We start from the raw sequence: 22,761 nt of genomic DNA, 5'->3' as shown, positions 1-22,761 counted from the left end.
ACATGAGCGACTCTGCCATACTCTTGTTGTTGTTTGTGCTCAGCATTATGCAAACATATTATTATTTTATTCATATTACTGTAGTATCTAGGAGCCCTATTCATAGACCAGGCCTCCATTGGGCTAGGAACAAAAAGATAGTCCCTGCCCCAAGTGATTTACAATCTGTATTAGAAACAAAGTGCCTACTACAAAGTACTTACTATCTAAATCAAATACTTTCCATCTCCCTCTCTCTTCTTGCTGCGTTCACATTGAAACTGCTGTATTTAAGAGAGATCATATCAGCCAGGAAATGCAGCCACCTCTGGTGTGGCAGGCTCACTGCAATCCTACATGACATTTCTGGGAAGATGATTAAGAATACGTACAAGGTTAAAAATGAGGTTGAATTGCCCCCCTGGAATTTAACCAGGGCCTGGCAATAAACACCCCTGCTCTTGTGAAAAGTGCTAGGCCGGGGAATACAGGAAAGGCGAGCAGGGTTTCCCTCTTAGCAGCATGATCTTTGGTGGAGTCTGGATGATCCCACTTCTTTCTCCATGATTGTCAGTTACCTTGTTCTGAGGTGCCCAGTAGTCAGTAATTGGGAGTGGGATGATGACACAGGATATGCTATAGCTTTGGGAATCCCAGTGCTGCTGGATGTGGAGGGGGAGAAGCAGGTTTTCATCCTCTAGATTTTTCCTTATTTATTGGAATGCTGCAGACCCACTCCCTCACTGCTTCCTACCCGTCTGAAGATGGAGAAACAGGCTAGCTAGTTTGCCGCACTCCCCACACAGGAGCCAAAGAGGGTTTGGGAATTTCAGGCTGCTCTCCTAGAAAATTGCTTATGGTAATCAGCAAAGACTGAGTGGGCTTTTTGTTTTGTTTTAGTTTACAGTGAAGCCGGCAGATTTGGCATTTATATAGATTTGGGGGGTTATTTGAACACAAAACAATACTGAAGCCTCAGGGGCTGCAAACTTAGATTAACTGAACTCATGTGTTTTGGTTCATGAGATCAACATGAACTGAAATCCTCATGTTTCCTACAGCCGTACATATACGCTTGGCAGAATTTAATTTTAATGTTGACAGTTACTATTGGTAATATTGACGTTTATTGATAAGCATTTTTTCAATGTTTATTGGTTTTAAATTTTCACAGTTGCAGGAAATGATGCGGAGGTCAGATAATAATTATTTAATGACAGGAGATTCTGAGACTCAGAAATAAGTTAAAGCTTTATAACTGTTAAAACACAAATTATCTACAAGAGATGGTCAAAATAGACAAAGTAAATATCCTTAAATCAAACTCCAATAAGTTCTCAAGCAGCATTTTTCTTTCTTGGCCTCTCTGAAATTTTGATTACTACAGATGGAAATGTTTTTTTTTTTGTCGGTTTTGTGTCCGTACATTGAAATCAAGACTTGATGACATTTACTGATAAAAGTCTGATGCTTCCAAGCCCCCACCCACACTCTCTCTCTGTCTCTCTCTATGTATATTGTGTGTGTGTGTTTGTGTGTATAAGCCTGACTTCCACAAACTGCTCACTGTAGTTATAGTTAAGCACTGTGGTCAGAAGGTATTGGGCTATGGAGTAGTACTAGGCTAAAACTACAATGCCAGCATACAGACTTACTGGGGTCAGCAGTATTTGCTAAGACTGTAATGCAGTGGTCCCCAAACTGTGGGGCATTCCCCTACTGGGGCACAGAGGAACGTTTGTTGGGGAGGGACCCACCGTCGGGCTAGGAGCCAGGGGTGGTCCGGGCGAGCCCTCATAGGGAGGGAGCGCCACTCAGGCCTGCTCTGCCCCTAGCTCCACTCTAGCCCCAGGTCTGGCCTCGGCCACTGGCTCCTGGCCCCACTCCCGGCCATGGTTCCACTCCTGACCGCAGCCCCAGCTGAGGCCCTGACTAGGGTTGCCAGTCCTCCAGGATTGCCCTGAAGTCTCCAGGAATTAAAGATTATGTCATGTAATGATATTTCCAGGAATTCATCCAATCAAAGTTGGCAACCCTAGCCATGACTGCCCCAGCTGCAATTCCGGCCCCGACTGTGGCCCCGCTCCCAGCCACACCTCTGCTCCCGGCCTCGGTCATGGCCCCTGGCTCCCAGCCTCAACCGTGGGCCCAGTCACGGCCCCCGGTCCCAGCTGTGGACCCACTCCCGGCTGCAGCCCCCGATTCCCAGCCGCAGCCCCCAGCTCCAGGCTCAACTGTGGGCTCGCTCCTGGCTGAGGCCCCAGCGGCAGCACCAGCCCTGCCCCCGACCGCGGCCCTCTACCGCAGTCCTGCTTCTAGGAGGGAGGTGCAGACCAGGTAAGGGGGGTGTGGATAAAAATGTTTGGGGACCACTGCTGTAATGGAACCAAGAAGCTGACTAATGAACAGCCACTTCAGTCCTTTTTTAGGAGCAGATTTGTAAAGTTATGTAGGGGCCTAAAGATGCAGGTAGGTGCTTTTGAAAATCTCAGGGTGCCTAACTCCCATTGGTTTCCTGGGGGCTGTGGAGTCTCTGGGTGCAGGAGGCTTGGTGCAGAGCTGGCTCAACTTTCTCACACTAGAGTCTGGCACAGGGAGGAGGAGTGAAAAGCAAAGATGCTCACAACTCTTTTTGCTTCTCTATGGATGCCCCCTCCCCACCTGATGCTGCCTGGGAACACAGCTTTTGCAGCCTGTCAGAACTGGCCAGCAAGGAGTGGTCCGAGTCAAATCTGAATGGCATCCAAAACCAGATGGGACCTATTTTCCAGTTTGGACACAGTCAGATCACAGCCCAGTTCTCCTGAGATTTCCATTATCCACAATGGCTGAAATTTGTTTCGGGAGATTTCTTCTGCTTAGGGACGAAGTCTCTCCAGAACAACTTGTTAGGTTTTGGTGCTGGGCCTCAAACCTGGGCCTGAATGATAGCCCTGAATCAGCCTTGAGTGCCAGAAGAAATCTAATCTAGCTCTGAATGCCACCTTCTCTCTGAATACAACCGTACCTGTTCAAAGTGGCACACCAGCAGTAGAATGCTTGTACTACGTTGAAAATGTTTTCAATTACGAACTTCAAAAGTAAGTCTGGTCAAAAAGTAAAATAGGGCAGGATGAATGTTTTTGATATTTTCCAATAGATGACTTTTTTTTTATTGACATTGTGATGGAAAAACAGGCTAAAATTTCTCCAAAATCTTGTCTCATTTTTTGACCTCGTACAGAGTGGGTGAAATTTTTGACATTTGAAAATATGACTATTTTTAATTGAAGTTTCAAATTCTGATGAGGAGCAGGGAAGGATGACGTATTTGGGGGGAAATTTAAAGAAAAATTACATCTCATTTTCCTATTAGCCTTACTGAGTAGTTTTCACTGACTTATTTCCATTTCCCCTCGATCACTGTCTTTTTCAGACTTTGAACAGAATGTGATTGAAATTGCTGCACTCATCTAGTTGATCACTACACGTTATGTAGATTTAACTGTTGAAGCCACTTTCATAAGTAATCGTCATAAAATGATCCCACTTATCCTCAGAGAACATTAGAGGCACTATTGTGATGGGGTGCACAATATGGGGTACCCAGTCTGACATTTAGAGATACAGAGAAGCAACCGCCTCTCTTAACATCAACATTAAAGTAATAGCACACAGCTGTGGTGGAGTGAATTGAGGCTAGAGTAGGGAGACCAATGTTTTGTTTCTGATTCTACGAGAGACAGTGGCCAAAATTTTCTAATGCAGCCCTAATATTTTTGTGTCTTCCTTTTTTGTTGGCTAGATTATACCAACCTCTGACTTTAAAGTACACTTTTCATCTTATTATCCAGGAAGAGAGAAGTTTCTAAACTCCAGTTTTTTAAACCACTGAAATTCATGATAGATCTTCCATTACTAATAGTTGGCTTCCAAGACTAATTGTCCTGGAGGTACCAGCTCTTTTAGGGATTCCAGTTTATAAGTATTCCATCAATAATTTCTTTTTAAGGGATTCATTTTTACTATTTTTAGAGTAATTCCCCCAAACTGTTTCCCAGACAAAGAGAAGGAACCAAATGCAGCATGGCTTACATTGCACAAACTCATTGATTTCTGAATTTGACATCATGGGCTAGATTCTGCTCTCATTTACACTGGTGTAAACCCAAAGAATCTCCATGAATTTCAGCTTAATTACTCCAGATTTCCCCCTGTGTAACAGAGATCAGAATCTGACTCTGCAGACTTGGTATTCATGCAGATAAAAAAAATGTCACTTCCCTTTTCCTCCCTTTCAGTCATTGGAAGCGGCTATCAGACACTTAGAAGTTCAGATATTGAAATGAGGACTTCCAGTTCTCCTATGGACAATATGGAGACACTGACTACATTCTCCATAAGTGGAGAGAGGACGTTGCTGTCTATAACAAACAGTGCCATGTCTACAACTGCAACAGAAAGCACCACCTCTTATACAGAAATGATCAGATCTTCAGATTTAACCCAGCACTCCTCTTCAGTAGAGCAGAACAGAAGAAATAGCTCCTCAAGTGAGATGTATTTCACTGAGCCTGGAACGGAGCCTTTGACTGCACATTCTTCTGAGATACCAACCTATTCATCTTCACAAAGTGATCCTCCAGGTGAGCTTTATCATCCATAAGAGCAGTAGTCTTGGTAAACCCCACCCAATACTCTGCACCAAATGTAACTAATGATTTATAAAGGAATCGTGCCCTGTTGTTGGGTAGCTATATTCTAGGACATGCTTAATTTCAGGGGGTGATTTTTTTTTTAAAGAAAGGTGATCTGTTTTTTTCTGTGAGCTTCTTAGAAGCTTTATTTGTCATTCATGACCAACCAGTGACATGGAGAGGGAGTCCATTATTGATAATTTATGTTAACCATACATATGTCTCTAAGTTATTGAGCTCAGCCATCCAACCCTGCTGAATTTCATTACAAACATTAAGGCAACTAACATCTTTGATGGCCTTTCAGGACTGATTCTCATTTACGCTAAGGCCCATTACGCAGCTCTGGCAATTGGACAGGGCCGTAGGGTAAATAAAAATCATTTTCTTATTTATAGGCAGAGATCCTGCGTAGAAAGGTTTCAGTCAGTGATTGTTTTCTTAGACCCTTATCCTGAAAACACTTAACTTTCTTCATGCACATGTCCCACTGACTGTGACCAGGAGTACAGCGGTGTACATGCTTGAGTTTTTGCAAAAGCAGCAGGGCTATGGGTTGTTTTTTTTTTTTCCCTACTGATTGAAAAATTCTCACATGTGCTATATGTGTCTGATTACAGCGTTCACACTTAAAAACATGCTTAATTCCACTGGATAATTAGACAATGTCACCCCAGTATTTGCAGTATTCTCTGTGTGAAGTATAGGGAAGTTTAAGTAAGAGTGCAAATACCGTGGCAACTTTAGCTACTTGTATAAGCCAAAATTGGCATGTCTTTAAGAGCTGCCACTGTAGGTGCTGTTAGCACAACAACAATACAAATATTTTAATTCTCCTTATTGTATTTCAGCCATTGGAAGCAGCCACAAGACAGCTAGCATCTGGGATATGGAAAAAAAGACTCCTAGTTCTCATACTGATAGTTTGTACATTTCACCTACATTCAGCAGAGGTGGGGAGAGGACAATACAGTTGCTAACAAACAGCATCACTTCGACTAATTCACTAAAAAGCGCCACTTCTCATTCAGAAATTGCCATGTCTTCAAATCTATCCCACTCCTCAGCTTCTATATCACGGTCTGGAGGAAGTAATAGATCGTCAACTATCGCTGATCTCCCTGAGTCTTCAACAGGGCCTTTACTTATACATTCGCCTTTAAAGAGTGGTCTCCCAGGTGAGCTTTACAGTCCGGAGGCTTGTCATTTCACAGTAAAAATATGATAAAATGTCATTTTTTGAAAATATAGGAATAATAGTACTAAGCACTTAGCAATTTTTATTGAAAATTTAGAGAGGGTTCAAGAATGATTTAATAGCTGTAAAATATGCCTTGCAGTTAAGAGATTTGCAGTAAGAGATTTAAAGAACTCAATCTACTTAGCAAAGATAAGGTTAAGAGCTGACTTGAGCATAATTAGGTATCTGATAGTAGATTCCTCTTTTATTTAGCAGACAAAGGCATAACAAGACCTAGTCGCTGGAAATCGAAGCCAGACAAATTCAAACTGGAAATAACTTGCAGATTTTTACTAGTCAGGGTAATTGAGCATTAGAACAATTTTCTGAGAGGCAGGAGGGATTCTCGTGAAATCTTTAAATCAAGTTTGGAAGTCTTGCTGAAAAGATACGTGCTCTAGCTCCATCACAGGTCATTAAGCTTGATACAGGAATCGATGGGTGACATTCTATGGCTGTTAATCAGGCAGTCAGACTAGATCACCATGGTCTTTTCTGGCCTTAGAATCTGAAAAGTGCTTTTCAGCCATAAATCTCATAAAGCTTCAAAAGGATGGGTAAGTATCATTATTCTAATATTACAGATAGGAAAACAGAGGTAGAGAGAGGTTAAATGGTTTGACTGAGGTCACAAAGGAAGTCTGTAACAGAGCCAGCATGCAAACCTAGGCCTCGAGTCTCAGTCTTGTTTGCTACCTATTGGAACAAATGGCTTCCTCTGAATTGTGTCCTTTTGTCAGAAATTCACACTAAAGGCCACTCTAGATTTCATGAGTCAATAATGTTTTTGTAATGGTTCAGTTATTCTTGGAGATTCTGAAATGCTTTTTTGTAAAGCGTTGTGGGACCTACTGATGAAAAGTGCTATATAAGAGCCAGGCCTGATTAGTAGTTGTACTTCTTGAACAACTAACTGTGGTGGAGAGGGGGGTCATTATCGGTAATTCACACTTTGTGCACTTAGGCCATACATTTAAGAAAGATCCTTTGTACTCAGTCTCCCAGATATGCTGAACTTAATTGCAAACACGTTATGGTATTTTTATTATTTATTTATGATGACTTTTTAAAAATAATTTTTATTCTATTATTTTATATTTTTTGGGATTTACTGTATTGTTCTTTTAGTGCTAACAGTGTGATAGGCCCTCTCCAACAGATGTTGATCATGCAGTCTAAGGCCCTGATCCTGCAAGCTGATCTGTCCCCACATGAAACTCAGTGACTTCACTGGGGAACCAGTCCACCGGCATGGGTCTGTTTGCAGGGGCAGGGTCTACATGGACAACATACAGACAGGGGAGGGACAAAGGGGAAAATGCAAAAGCAATGCAGTTTGGTGAAGTTCAGTATGCATCTTTGTTCATTGATTTTTTTTTTTCCTTAACTGATCCTTTAATAGATTTTTAGCCATTATTTTATCAATGGTTATCAATGGTTGGTTGTCCAACTGGGAGAACATATCTAGTTGGATCCCCTTAGGGTCTGTCCTGGGTCCAATAGAATTCAATATTTTCATTAACGACATAGATGATGGAGTGGAGAGTGTGCTTATAAAATTTGCAGATGACACCAAGCGGGGAGGGGTTGCTAGCCCTTTGGAGGACAGGATTAGAATTCAGAATGATCTTGATAAACTGGAGAATTGGTCTGAAATTGAGAAGATGAAATTCAATAAAGACAAGTTCAAAGTACTGTCCTTAGGAATTAAAACTCAAATGCACAAATACAAAATGGGGACTAACTGGCTAGGCAGCAGTACTGCAGAAAAGAGTCTGGGGATTAGAGTGGATCACAAATTGAATATGAGTCAACAGTGTGATGCTGCCACAAAAAAGACAAATGTCATTCTGGGATGAATTAACAGGAGTGTCGTATGTAAGACATGGGAGGTAAATGTTCCACTCTACTTGGCACTGATGAGGCCTCAGCTGGAGAGCACTGTGTCCAGTTTTGGGCACCACACTTTAAGAAAGATGTGAACAAGTTGGAGAGAATCCAGAGGAGAGCAACAAAAATGGTAAAAGGGTTAGAAAACATGACCTCAGAGGAAAGATTGAAAGAATTGGGTCTATTTAGTCTAGAGAAGAGAAAACAGAGGAGGGGGGGATCTGATAAGTCTTCAAATAGTAAAAAGTTGTTATAAAGAGGATGGTGTTCAATTGTTCTCCATGTTCACTGAGGGTAGGATAAGAAATAATTGGCTTAGTTTGCAGCAAGGGACATTTAAGTTAGATATTAGGAAAAAATTTCTAACTACAAGGCTGGTTAAGCACAGGAACAGGTTCCCTGAGGGGGCTGTAGAATCCCTGTCATTGGATGTTTTTAAGAACAGGTAGACGAACACCTCTCAGGGATGGTCTAGGTATAGTTAATCTTACCTCAGCACAGAGGGAAGTACTAGATGACCTTTTTGAGGTCCATTCCAGCCCTACATTTCTATGACTCTCTGAGTAGACATCTGTCAATACTTGTTGGGTTTCCTCAGTATAAAGGTTTCAGTCAATAATTTCTTTCCATGGTATCATTTATTTTCTCCAAACTGCAAAATTTTCATTTTCCCCGCTACATACAAACTGTGAATCTGAGTATTATTGGAAGAAAAATTGTCAAAGTGTTTTGACTTATGAGAATGGAATTTTAATATTTCTTTATCCTATTTCAGCCATTGAAGGTAGCCATCAGCCAGTTAGCGTCTCAGAGAAAAATATTGCCAGTTCTCACATTGCCAGTACATACATTTCAGCTACATCCACCAGAGCTGGAGAGGGGATGTTACAATCTCTAATAAACAGCAGCAGATCTTCTAATGCAAAAGGAAGCTCTACTTCTGGTACTGAAATGTCCAGCTCTTTGTATTTAACCCAGTCGTCATCTATATCTTCTATAGCACTGACCAGTGGAATTAATATCTCATTGGCTGCCACAGATTTCACAGAGCCTTCAACAGATCCTTTGCTTACACCGTCTCATTCTGCTTCAGAAACTGCTTCCAAAGGTAAGCATTATTAGTCCACTAGCTTGCTGTTTTAAAGTTTTTAAAATTTATTTTAAAAAGCCTTTGTGAACAAAATGCCTAATTATTCTTTTACTAGAAGAGGAATAATATAATATTTAGCACTTATATAGCCTTTTCCCATAGATATCAACAAATTTCACAGCTAGGTGTCCATGGGTAGGTATCATTACTAGAGCTTGTGGGAAAATGGAGGTGTGGTTTGCATTTTTGGTGGAAAATTTCAACTTTTTGTAGAAAAACTGAAAAGTTTTTGGTTTTCAGGGTTTTGATTTTTTGATACTTAGTCAAAAATTTTACACAGAAAGCTGACACTTTTCATGAAAATTTAATTTAGTCAAAATCCAATTTTCTGTCAAAAAATAGTTTTGACTATCTCTAATCATTACCGCCAGTCATGCAGCAAAGCTGGGATTTGAACCCAGGTCTCCTGAGTGTTTGTCCTTTGCTATATCTGTTGGACCATACTGCTGCCTGTGAACTGAGTCCGGTCATCAGTATTTCAAACTAAAGGCCGTGCTGACTTTGTTGTGTCCACTAAGATTTGTGGTTCTTGGCCAGCTACACTGGAGAAGGAGTCTTAATATCCACTTATCCCACCCCTTAGCATCACACGTGTTTTTGAATATCTCTAAGAGTTTGTCTACACTGGGACACTATTACACAGCAAGCCACTAGTTTGCCATGCAGCAATATCCTGTGTGGACAATGCTGTGGTGCACAAATGGTATGTCTATGCTGCTATTAAACACCCACAGCTGGCTCATGTCAGCTGGCTCAAGCTGCTGGGCTGTTTAATTGCGGTGTAGACTTTCAGGCTTGGGCTGGAGTCCAGACTCTGGGACCCCGCAGGGGAGGAGGGTCCCAGAGCCCAGTCTCCAACCTGAGCCGAAACAGCCTGATAGTCAGAGCCCCACAAGCCGAAGTCAGCTGACACGGTCCAGCTGCAGGTGTTTAATTGAAGTGTAGCCAGACCCTAAAAGTTCCAGGAGCACTGGCCATGTCTGCTTGTAAAGTATAGTAAGTCAAAGAATGGTCCAGGACTTCTACTGCATTATAGCAGTGTCCACACTGGATGTTAGCATGCAGCAAGCTAGTGCACTATAGAGTCCCACGTTGTCTTGCTGCACAGTAACATCTCATGTAGACAAGCCCTTAGTTATTCAGTGTTCTAAGCGTGCTGAATTAAATTCCAAATATTTTTGTTTTATAATTTGTAAGTGCTAGCAGCATGGAATGCAAAGCAATATCACTGAATGATGAAGTTAAGCATGCTGATAGTTATTGCCACAGTTTTTTTAGTTGCACTTTTCATGGTTTATGTTAATTTTTTGCAAGTACTAATTTCACATGTTGTTCCTCACTATAAAGGGTTCAGATCTCTCTAAACTAGCAATTTCTCCAGAATGAAAAGTACCCGTATTCAATATTCATACATGCACTATTTGCATCAGGGTGATATGAGAAGAAAATATATCTGGATTTATGTATATGGAATTATAATCTTTATAATCTTTTAGCCATTGGAAGTAGCCACCAACCAATTAACATCTCAGCTACAGAAAAAAGGACTTCTGATTTGCATACCACCAGTACATACATTTCAACATCATTCACCAGAGGTGGAGAGAGGACGTTAAGGTCTCTAATGAACAGCAGCACATTACCTGATGTAGCAGACAGCTCCACGTCTGACTTAGAAAATACCAAGTCTTCAGATTTACTGCAGCCCTCGTCTCCTGGAGCACAGGCTGGAGGAAGTAATATCTCATCCAGTGACTTCACTGAGCCTTCCACAGAGTCTTTGCTTACACATTCTTCCAAGATCCCAAGTTATTCGTCTTCCCCAAATGATTTTGCAGGTGGGTTTTGTGATTCCCAACTGTTTAATGCACCATTTACAAACAAAAAACGATAAAAAGTACCTCCCATCCCCCAAAACTGAGTCAACCCTTTTTTTTTTTTTAAGAATCAGTTGCTCTTTAATTCAGACTCATACTTATCTAACGTCCTTATATGCCCCCCGTCACCACAGTATCTGAGCACCACATAGTCTTTAGTGTATTTCTCCTCACAACACCCTTGTGAGTTAAGGAAGGGCTGTTATCCCCATTTTGCTGATGGGGAGCTGAGGCACAGAGAGACTGACTGGTCCTACGTCACCTAGATAATCTGTGGCAGACCAGGTGTTTGGACTTGATTCCCCTTATGGTCCTAAGCTAGCCCTTTAACAACCTCTCTTTTACACTGCTCTTAATATTTTAATAGCCTTTTTCCCTTTTTAAATCGCAATCCATTTTTTCTTTACAATGCAACCATTTTTTCTCTGACAGATTTTGCCACCATTGCCCATGTCCACCTGTGTCATATCCTGCAGGTACTCTCATTATGATATATGGGACTACATGCATTGTAAGATATGACAGTGTAAAATTGGAGATTCAGGCATGTAGTGATTCTGTACCAACTAGCAGGACTGACAAAGGAATGCAACTCTGGATGGCTTACCTTGAAACTATACCTGTGGGTGGTACTTTTAAATACTTCTATAGGTGTTGAATTTCAGTTCCCAACTTCACTGAATTTCATTACCAACTTTGCTTTAGTAGCACCTTTTATGGCTTTTTTGAGCCCACTTTTTACAAAAGAGCGAAAGTTTCTAAAGATTCCTGGATATAAAGGCTCGGATTCTCTTCTGTGCTGAGGTCAGTGCAAGACGATGGGAACTAGCATGAAGCAATTTACACCTCCCTGATTTGCATGGTGTGTTGGCCCTGACACATAAGCATAAATTAGAGCATTTTAGGGACTGCTCTAACTTACACTACCTGACTTTCACCTTATTGGACAATAAGCCTATCGAGAATTATGCCCTGTCAGACCCCCTGGCCATTTCCAATATGACTCCAATACTCCACCTTCCAGGATGTGTGTGAGGGGCAGTTGGTGTAGAAGCCAGCTATGCCAGCTGAGGACTCCCCTATGCCTGGGGAATTTTCTGCTGGCCATTAAGGAGCAGATCCGTCACTCTCTGTTACCTTTCTGCTTTAGATCAGCCACAGGAATCAATCTAAGTGATAGATTTCACTCAATAATTTTCTTTTAAGAAATTATCAGTTTCTAAAGACTGAAAAGTTTCCACATTTGTTTTCATATGCCTTTTATATATATATCAATGAATGTGTTGTTAAGCTAACAGTGTAAGACAGTGTACCACATTTTATGAGTGTACAAAAGTGCCAGCTACTTGACTGGCTTGGTTCATAATTTATAATAATTCTAATGCATTATTCCTACTGTTAGGTACTTACTGTGTCAGCATTTTTGGAGAGACCTGCTTATAAAAATTGTAATCAGTAGAAGAGATTTGGTTTTTTTTTAATGCACAATGATTAATACCCCACTGATTTTATTCTTCATTCTAAGCCATATTCATTGCATAGCTTAATTTAAGTTAGAGTTAAACTTTGGATTTATTATTTATTTATTTTGGGCAAAATGGATTATAGAACTTGCAAATCAATTTTCATTTGTCCACATTGAATTTAATTTCTATCTTTTAATCCCGTTTTAGCCATAGTACGTAGCAACCAAGCAATTAGCAGCTCAGCTACAGAAAAAAGAACTTCAGTTTTACATACCACCACTCCATATATTTCAACAACATTGATCAAAGGTGGTGAGAGGACATTAAGATCCCTAACAAACGGCAACGTATCACCTGATGCAGCAGAAAGTTCCACTTCTAATTCAGAAAATACGAAGTTTTCTGATTTAACCCAGGCTTCAACCGCTGTAGCACAGGCTGGAGGAAGTAATACCTTATCAACTGACTTCACTGACCCTTCAACAGAGGCGTTGCTTACACATTCTTCCAAGAGCTCAAGTTATTTGTCTTCACCAGATGATCTTGCAGGTGGGTTTTGTGATTCCACAGTTGGTTCGTGCACCATTAAAAAAAATCATAAAAAGGGCCTCCCACCCACCAAATATTGAGTCAAACTCTTTTTTTAAAGGAATCGGTTGTTTTTTTTAACTCAGAATTATACCAATCAAAATTACTTATATGACCCTCTGTTACCATAGTATCTGAGTGTATGAAAGTGGACCACATCATCTTAACGGGAGAGTGCCTATCACCTGGCTAGTTTGAGCCATGCTTTATTTATAATCATTTTAATGTATCATTCCAAGTCTAATGAAATTCATTCTGGTCCGTACCTTCCACTCTTGGAGAGTCCTTCTTATGAAAGTTTAAATCAATAGAAATTGTATTGTTTTTTAAAGACCCTGTGATTTATACACAGCTTGTTGTTCTTGATCTCGTTTTTATAAGCCAAATTCATCCCATATTTAACTCCCTTTAAATTGATGGAATGATATGTGGGACATAATTGGTTCTGTATTTCAGGACAAAATTATTGTGGACCTCAAAAATCCAGTCAGATATGGGAATATCAAATTTAATTTCCGTTTTTAAATCCCATTTTAGCTATTGGAAGTAGTCACCAACCGATTAACATCTCAGCTACAGAAACAAGGACTTCTAATGTGCATACTTCCAGTACCTATATTTCAATGACATTCACCGCAGGCTCAGAGAGGACCTTAACGTCTCTAACAAACAGCAGCAGCACATTGCCTGATGCAGCAGAAAGCTCCACTTCTAACTTAGGAAATATCAACTCTTCAGATTTACCCGAGCCCTCATCTGCTGTAGCCCAGGCTGGAGGAAATAATATCTCATCAAGTGATTTCACTGAGCCTTCCACAGAGCCTTTGCTTACATATTCTTCCAAGATCCCAAGTTATTCATCTTCCCCAAATGATCTTGCAGGTGGGTTTTGTGATTCCCCAGTTGGTTAGTGCACCATTCAAAAAAATGATAAAAAGAGCCTCCCACCCACCAAATTCTTTTTTAAGGAATCAGTTTTTTCAATTTAGAATTATACCAATTAAAATTACTTATATGACCCTCTGTTACCATAGTATCTGAGTGGTTCATCAACATAAGTTAGAGAAGTTGAGAGGCTATTCCAGCTTACCAGCTGGCTATCTCCCAACTGAACTATAAGCTGATTGAGAATTATAATGCAGGCATGCCCTGTCCTGCCGTCTCCCCAGCCCCAGTGTGCTTCCACTACTCCAGTTTCCAGGCTGGGTATGACAGGCAGTTGAAGTAGAAGCTTTCTGTGCCAGTTGAGAGATCCCCTACACCGGAAGAATTTTCTTCTGGCCAGTTAGGGCCAGAATCCATCACTCTTTGCCTGAACTGGGTGAAATTTTTCTGACCAAAAGTTTTTTTCTGTGAAAAATGAAGATGTGGTGATACTGAAATGTGTTGTGATTTCATGTCACTTCCACCAAATTCTTCAGGTGAAAAACCCCAACAAAAAGTACAAAAAAAAAGTCAAAACATTCTTTTTGACATTTTGGAAATGAATTGTTTTAATTTTTCAGTTTGCTATGACTTTATTTAGAAATATCCTTCAATTTTATTTTAAAAAGCAAAAATATTTTAAAAGTACTTGAAATCAAAATGAAACTTTTTTGTTTGATGGAAATGAATTTTTTTAACTTTTCGTTTCACCAAAAATTTGTGTTTTCAATGCCAAATTTAGTTTTTGGGGGTGTTTTTTTGAGGGGGGAGGAAGGCGGTGGGGAAGGGGGGGTTGGAATTGCAAGAGACCTAAAAAGCCTGTTTTTCATAGAGCTCTCTGTGCAACCTTTCTCCTCTGGAACAACTACAGGAATTTAAGCCACAGGTTTCACTCAGTAATTTTCTTTTAAGTAATATCCATTTTCTAAAGACTGAATAACTTCCAGATTTGTTTCCCCGCGCGGTGTCTCTATGTATCAATAAATAAGTGTTATTAAACTAACAATGTACGAAAATGGATCACATCTTCTTAACGGGCGAGTGCCTACCACCTGGCTAGTTTGGGCCATGCTTTATTTATAATCATTTCAATGCATCATTCCAAGTCGAATGAAATTCATTCTCGTCCGTACCGTTCACCATTGGAGAGTCCTTCTTATGAAAGTTTCAATCAGTTTTCAATCAAAAAATATATTGTTTTTAAATACCCTGTGATTTATACACAGTTTGTTGTTCTTGATCTCGTTTTTATAAGCCAAATTCATCCCATATTTAGCTCCCATTAAATTGATGGAATGATATGTGGGACATAATTGGTCCTGTATTTCAGGGCAAAATTATTGTGGACCTCAAAAATCCAGTCAGATATGGGAATATCAAATTTAATTTCCATTTTTAATCCCATTTTAGCTATTGGAAGTAGCCACCAACCGATTAACATCTCAGCTACAGAAACAAGGACTTCTGATGTGCATACTTCCAGTACCTATATTTCAATGACATTCACCTCAGGCTCAGAGAGGACCTTAACGTCTCTAACAAACAGCAGCACATTGCCTGATGCAGCAGAAAGCTCCACATCTAACTTAGGAAATATCAACTCTTCAGATTTACCCGAGCCCTCATCTGCTGTAGCACAGGCTGGAGGAAATAATATCTCATCAAGTGATTTCACTGAGCCTTCCACGGAGCCTTTGCTTACACATTCTTCCAAGATCCCAAGTTATTCGTCTTCCCCAAATGATCTTGCAGGTGGGTTTTGTGATTCCCCAGTTGGTTAGTGCACCATTCAAAAAAATGATAAAAAGAGCCTCCCACCCACCAAATTCTTTTTTAAGGAATCAGTTTTTTCAATTTAGAATTATACCATATTTAGCTCCCATTAAATTGATGGAATGATATGTGGGACATAATTGGTCCTGTATTTCAGGGCAAAATTATTATAGAACTCACAAAACCAATCAGATTTGGGCATATCAAATTTAATTTCTATCTTTTCATCCCACTTTAGGTATTGGAAGTAGCCACCAACCAATTAGCATCTCAGCTACAGAAACAAGGACGTCTGATGCGCATACTTCCAGTACCTATATTTCAACGACATCCATCAGAGGTGAAAAGAGGACATTAAGGTCTCTAACCTACAGCAGCACCTTGCCTGATGTGGCAGACAGCTCCACTTCTTACTTAGAAAATACCAAATCTTCAGATTTACCGCAGCCCTCGTCTGCTGTAGCCCAGGCTGGAGGAAATAATATCTCATCAAGTGATTTCACTGAGCCTTCCACGGAGCCTTTGCTTACACATTCTTCCAAGATCCCAAGTTATTCATCTTCCCCAAATGATCTTGCAGGTGGGTTTTGTGATTCCCCAGTTGGTTAGTGCACCATTCAAAAAAATGATAAAAAGAGCCTCCCACCCACCAAATTCTTTTTTAAGGAATCAGTTTTTTCAATTTAGAATTACACCATATTTAGCTCCCATTAAATTGATGGAATGATATGTGGGACATAATTGGTCCTGTATTTCAGGGCAAAATTATTATAGAACTCACAAAACTGATCAGATTTGGGCATATCAAATTTAATTTCTATCTTTTCATCCCACTTTAGGTATTGGAAGTAGCCACCAACCAATTAGCATCTCAGCTACAGAAACAAGGACGTCTGATGCGCATACTTCCAGTACCTATATTTCAACGACATCCATCAGAGGTGAAAAGAGGACATTAAGGTCTCTAACCTACAGCAGCACCTTGCCTGATGTGGCAGACAGCTCCACTTCTTACTTAGAAAATACCAAATCTTCAGATTTACCGCAGCCCTCGTCTGCTGTAGCCCAGGCTGGAGGAAATAATATCTCATCAAGTGATTTCACTGAGCCTTCCACGGAGCCTTTGCTTACACATTCTTCCAAGATCCCAAGTTATTCATCTTCCCCAAATGATCTTGCAGGTGGGTTTTGTGATTCCCCAGTTGGTTAGTGCACCATTCAAAAAAATGATAAAAAGAGCCTCCCACCTACCAAATTCTTTTTTAAGGAATCAGTTTTTTCAATTTAGAATTACACCATATTTAGCTCCCATTAAATTGATGGAATGATATGTGGGACATAATTGGTTCTGTATTTCAGGGCAAAATTATTATAGAACTCACAAAACCGATCAGATTTGGGCATATCAAATTTAATTTCTATCTTTTCATCCCACTTTAGGTATTGGAAGTAGCCACCAACCAATTAGCATCTCAGCTACAGAAACAAGGACGTCTGATGCGCATACTTCCAGTACCTATATTTCAACGACATCCATCAGAGGTGAAAAGAGGACATTAGGGTCTCTAACCTACAGCAGCACCTTGCCTGATGTGGCAGACAGCTCCACTTCTTACTTAGAAAATACCAAATCTTCAGATTTACCGCAGCCCTCGTCTGCTGTAGCCCAGGCTGGAGGAAATAATATCTCATCAAGTGATTTCACTGAGCCTTCCACGGAGCCTTTGCTTACACATTCTTCCAAGATCCCAAGTTATTCATCTTCCCCAAATGATCTTGCAGGTGGGTTTTGTGATTCCCCAGTTGGTTAGTGCACCATTCAAAAAAATGATAAAAAGAGCCTCCCACCCACCAAATTCTTTTTTAAGGAATCAGTTTTTTCAGTTTAGAATTATACCAATCAAAATTACTTATATGACCCTCTGTTACCATAGTATCTGAGTGGTCCATCAATATAAGTTAGAGAAGTTGAGGGGCTACTCCAGCTTACACCAGCTGGCTATCTCCCAACTGAACCATAAGCTTATTGAGAATTATAATGCAGGCATGCCCTGTCCTGCCCTCTCCCCAGCCCCAATGTGCTTCCACTACTCCACTTTCCAGGCTGGGTATGACGGGCAGTTGAATTAGAAGCTATCTGTGCTAATTGAGAGATCCCCTACACCAGAAGAATTTTCTTCTGGCCAGTTAAGGCCAGAATCCATCACTCTTTGCCTGAACTGGGTGAAATTTTTCTGACCAAAAGTTTTTTTCTGTGAAAAATGAAGATGTGGTGATACTGAAATATGTAGTGATTTCATGTCACTTCCACCAAATTCTTCAGGTGAAAAACTCCAACAAAAAGTATTAAAAAAAAAAAAGTCAAAACATTCCTTTTGACATTTTGGAAATGAATCGTTTTAATTTTTCAGTTTGCTATTTATTTAAGAATACTTCATTTAGGAATATCCTTCAATTTATTTTAAAAAACAAAAATATTTTAAAAGTACGTGAAATCAAAATGAAACTTTTTTGTTTCATGGAAATGAATTGTTTTTACTTTTTGTTTCACCAAAAATATGTTGTCTTTTCAACGCCAAATGTGGCTTTTTGGGGTTGTTGTGTTTTTTGAGGGGGGTGGAGGGTTTGGAATTGCCAGAGACCTAAAAAGTCTGTTTTTCATAGAGAGTTCTCTGTGCAACCTTTCTCCTCTGGAACAGCTACAGGAATTTAAGCCACAGGTTTCACTCAGTAATTTTCTTTTAAGTAATATCCATTTTCTAAAGACTGAATAACTTCCAGATTTGTTTTCCCACTCAGTGTCTATATGTATCAATAAATAAGTGTTATTAAACTAACCATGTACGAAAATGGATCACATCTTCTTAACGGGCGAGTGCCTACCACCTGGCTAGTTTGGGCCATGCTTTATTTATAATCATTTCAATGAATCATTCCAAGACTAATGAAATTCATTCTGGTCCGTACCTTTCACTATTGGAGAGTCCTTCTTATGAAAGTTTCAATCAGTAGAAAATATTGTTTTTAAATACCCTGTGATTCATACGCAGCTTGTTGTTCTTGATCTCGTTTTTATAAGCCAAAGTCATCCCATATTTAGCTCCTTTTAAATTGATGGAATGATATGTGGGACATAATTGGTCCTGTATTTCAGGGCAAAATTATTATAGAACTCACAAAACCAATCAGATTTGGGCATATCAAATTTAATTTCTATCTTTTCATCCCACTTTAGGTATTGGAAGTAGCCACCAACCAATTAGCATCTCAGCTACAGAAACAAGGACTTCTGATGCGCATACTTCCAGTACCTATATTTCAACGACATCCATCAGAGGTGAAAAGAGGACATTAGGGTCTCTAACCTACAGCAGCACCTTGCCTGATGTGGCAGACAGCTCCACTTCTTACTTAGAAAATACCAAATCTTCAGATTTACCGCAGCCCTCGTCTGCTGTAGCCCAGGCTGGAGGAAATAATATCTCATCAAGTGATTTCACTGAGCCTTCCACGGAGCCTTTGCTTACACATTCTTCCAAGATCCCAAGTTATTCGTCTTCCCCAAATGATCTTGCAGGTGGGTTTTGTGATTCCCCAGTTGGTTAGTGCACCATTCAAAAAAATGATAAAAAGAGCCTCCCACCCACCAAATTCTTTTTTAAGGAATCAGTTTTTTCAATTTAGAATTATACCATATTTAGCTCCCATTAAATTGATGGAATGATATGTGGGACATAATTGGTCCTGTATTTCAGGGCAAAATTATTATAGAACTCACAAAACCAATCAGATTTGGGCATATCAAATTTAATTTCTATCTTTTCATCCCACTTTAGGTATTGGAAGTAGCCACCAACCAATTAGCATCTCAGCTACAGAAACAAGGACGTCTGATGCGCATACTTCCAGTACCTATATTTCAACGACATCCATTAGAGGTGAAAAGAGGACATTAAGGTCTCTAACCTACAGCAGCACCTTGCCTGATGTGGCAGACAGCTCCACTTCTTACTTAGAAAATACCAAATCTTCAGATTTGCTGCAGCCCTCGTCTGCTGTAGCCCAGGCTGGAGGAAATAATATCTCATCAGGTGACTTCATTGAGCCTTCCACAGAGTCTTTGCTTACACATTCTTCCAAGATCCCAAGTTATTCGTCTTCCCCAAATGATCTTGCAGGTGGGTTTTGTGATTCCCAAAGGGTTAGTGCACCGTTTACAAACATAAAACTACAATAAGAACCTCCCACCCCCCAAAATCCGAGTCAACCTTTTTTTTTTAATAGAATCAGTTGCTCTTTAACTCAGACTCATGCCTACCAAAGGTCCTTATATTCCCCCGCTGTTACCATAGTATCTGAGTGCCTAACAATCTTTAACGTGTATATCCTCACAACACCCCGGCAAGGTAAGGATTATTGTCTCCATTGTACAGATGGGGAACTGAGGCACAGAGATGCTAAGTGACTTACCCATAGATCATACAGGAAGTCTGTGGTAGAGAAGGAAACTTAAGCCAGGTCTCTCAAGTCCCGACCTAGCACTGTAGTCCCCGGACCATATTACCCATCTACACTGCTCTGATCATTTTAATCACTTTCATTAAAAAAAAGTAGTAATCTGTGTATTTCTCTACAATATCACTATTTTTTCTCTGCCAGATCCTGCCACCATTGCTCATGTCCAGCAGTACCATGCCTTGCAAGTACTCCCTTTACGCTGAATGAGACTACTTGCAGAGGAGGGTATTACTCAGTGTGAGTAAGAGGGGAAATCAGGCCCTTAGGGATTCTTTACCTGCTAGCTGGATTAGCAAGGCATTCAATCTTGCTAATTTATACTTACACTGTACCTGTGGGCTGTACCTCTAAATATTTCTAGAGTTGTTGAATTCCAGTTCAAAAGTCATTGACTGAAACCTTCAATAACTTCACTGCATTTCAATACAAACTTTGCTTTAGTATCATCTTTGATGGCTTTAAGCCCATTTTTTACAGACAGATTCCAACGTTTCTTAAGATTTCTGAATGTAAAGGCTCAGATTCCTGTGCTGAGTTCTGTGTGGTAAAGGAGGCAGGCAATTTCCAGGGAGCAAGTTGCACTTCCCTGATTTTCTTGGTGCCTTTGTACTGGGCCTGGCCCATTGGCATAAGTTAAAGCACCTTTGAGTTGCTCTAATTTACACCAGCTGGCTATCTCCCTGTGGGACCATAAGCCTATCTAGAATTGGTGTAATGATGTAACGCCCTGTCCTGCCCCCTTGCCATTCCTAATGTGCCTCCAAAACTCCACCTTCCAGACTGTGTGTGAGGGGCAGTTGACATAGAAGCCAACTACGGCAGCTGAGAGCTCCCCTATGGCCATAGTGCTAACTTCCATCGCTCTGTCTGCCTGAACTAGGCAAAATTATAAAAAAGTCAAAATATTTCATTTTGATATTTTTTTAAATAAATTGTTTTCATTTTTTTGGTTTGAAATGACTTTTCATTTAGAAATCTCCTTCAATTTTTTATTTTTTTTAAATGCAAAAATATTTTTAATGTATTGATATCAAAATAAAACTTTTGTTCAACTGAAATTCATTTTTTAACTTTTCAATTCGCCTAAAATTTCAAATCATTTTGTTGTTTGGTCAACCCAAAACTTTGGCTTTGGTTTTTGGGTTTTTTTTAATTGCCAGAGAGCTAAAAAATCTGTTTTTCCACAGAGCTCAAATCTCTAAAACCTTTTTCCACTGGAACAACTAGAGGAATCTAAGCCACGGGTTTCACTCAGTAATTTACTTTTAAGTAATTATCATTTTCTAAAGACTGAATAATTTCCGGATTTATTTTCCCATGGAATGTGTATATGTATCAATAAGTGTTACACTAAAAATGTAGGAAAGTGGATCACATCTTCTTAATGGGAGAGTATCTACCACCTGTCTAGTTTGGGTCATGCTTTATTTATAATCATTCTAATGCATCATTCCAAGTCTAATGAAATTCATTGTGGTCTGTACATTGCATCCTTGGAGAATCCTTCTTATGAAGGTTTGAATCAATAGATAATATATTGTTTTTTAAATACCCTGTGATTTATACACAGCCTGTTGTTCTTGATCTCATTTTTATAAGCCAAATTCATCCCATATTTAGCTCCCTTTAAATTGATGGAATGATATGTGGGACATAATTGGTCCTGTATTTCGGGGCAAAATTATTGTAGACCTCACAAATCCAATCAGATTTGGGCATATGAAATTTAATTTCTGTCTTTTCATCCCACTTTAGGTATTGGAAGTAGCCACCAACCAATTAGCATCTTATCTACAGAAACAAGGACTTCTGATTTGCATACTTCCAGTACCTATATTTCAACGACATCCATCAGAGGTGAAAAGAGGACATTAAGGTCTCTAACCTACAGCAGCACCTTGCCTGATGTGGCAGACAGCTCCACTTCTTACTTAGAAAATTCCAAGTCTTCAGATTTACCCGAGCCCTCATCTTCTGTAGCCCAGGCTGGAGGAAGTAATATCTCATCAAGTGACTTCACTGAGCCTTCCACAGAGCCTTTGCGTACACATTCTTCCAAGATCCCAAGTTATTCATCTTCACCAAATGATCTTGCAGGTGGGTTTTGTGATAATTGGTTATTGCACAGTAATAAAAAAAGATAAAAAGAACCCTTCACACCCAGAAAACTCAGTCAACCCATTTTTTAAGGAATCAGATGCTCTTTAGTAACTCAAACCCAGCAAAGGCCATAGAGTTAGAGTTTAAGGCCACAGGAACCACTAGATCATTAAGTCTGACCTTCTGTTTATCACAGGCCAACAGCACCAAGCACCTGCCCACTTAACCTGATGACAGAAATGAGACCACAGTATTACAGCCCACAGGATACTAGACTATTATGTGCCACAGGCAGAGGATAGGAGGGACTGAGGTGCACAGGTCCTTATATTGCCTCTGTTACCTTGGTATCTGAGCACCTAACAATCTTTAATGTATTTTTCCTCACAACAGCCTTGTGTGTCAGGGAAGTACTATTATCCCCATTTTACAGATGGGAAATGGAGACACAAAGAGATCTGTTAAAGGCACACAGGGAGATTTGTAGCAGAGCTGGGACTTGACCTCAGGCTTCCCAAGTTCCAAGCTAGCACTCTACCAGCTGGACCAGCCTTCCCTTCTAGCACGGAGCTTAATATTT

General features: G+C 40.0%; 1 protein-coding gene across 6 annotated transcripts in view; it reads left to right on the top strand.

The window, feature by feature from the left end:
- The window catches only part of HEG1 (heart development protein with EGF like domains 1), a 96,645-nt gene that overhangs the window by 25,280 nt on the left and 48,604 nt on the right, over positions 1-22,761 (top strand). For 2 of the 6 annotated variants that reach the window (XM_043525180.1, XM_037912669.2), the window contains exons 2-14: positions 4,260-4,604; positions 5,507-5,833; positions 8,561-8,893; positions 10,432-10,773; positions 12,486-12,827; positions 13,404-13,748; positions 15,201-15,542; positions 15,802-16,143; positions 16,403-16,744; positions 17,004-17,345; positions 18,799-19,140; positions 19,400-19,741; positions 21,837-22,178. In XM_043525180.1, coding sequence (XP_043381115.1) covers positions 4,260-4,604; positions 5,507-5,833; positions 8,561-8,893; positions 10,432-10,773; positions 12,486-12,827; positions 13,404-13,748; positions 15,201-15,542; positions 15,802-16,143; positions 16,403-16,744; positions 17,004-17,345; positions 18,799-19,140; positions 19,400-19,741; positions 21,837-22,178 — 4,428 coding nt within the window. The remainder of the gene's footprint in view (positions 1-4,259; positions 4,605-5,506; positions 5,834-8,560; positions 8,894-10,431; positions 10,774-12,485; positions 12,828-13,403; positions 13,749-15,200; positions 15,543-15,801; positions 16,144-16,402; positions 16,745-17,003; positions 17,346-18,798; positions 19,141-19,399; positions 19,742-21,836; positions 22,179-22,761) is intronic. The other 4 variants (XM_043525182.1, XM_043525181.1, XM_043525183.1 and 1 more) reach the window with 4 other exon arrangements.

Source organism: Chelonia mydas, chromosome 11 (genome assembly GCF_015237465.2).
Source record: "Chelonia mydas isolate rCheMyd1 chromosome 11, rCheMyd1.pri.v2, whole genome shotgun sequence".
NCBI lineage: Eukaryota > Metazoa > Chordata > Testudines > Cheloniidae > Chelonia > Chelonia mydas.
This window is presented reverse-complemented; position numbering and strand designations above follow the sequence as displayed.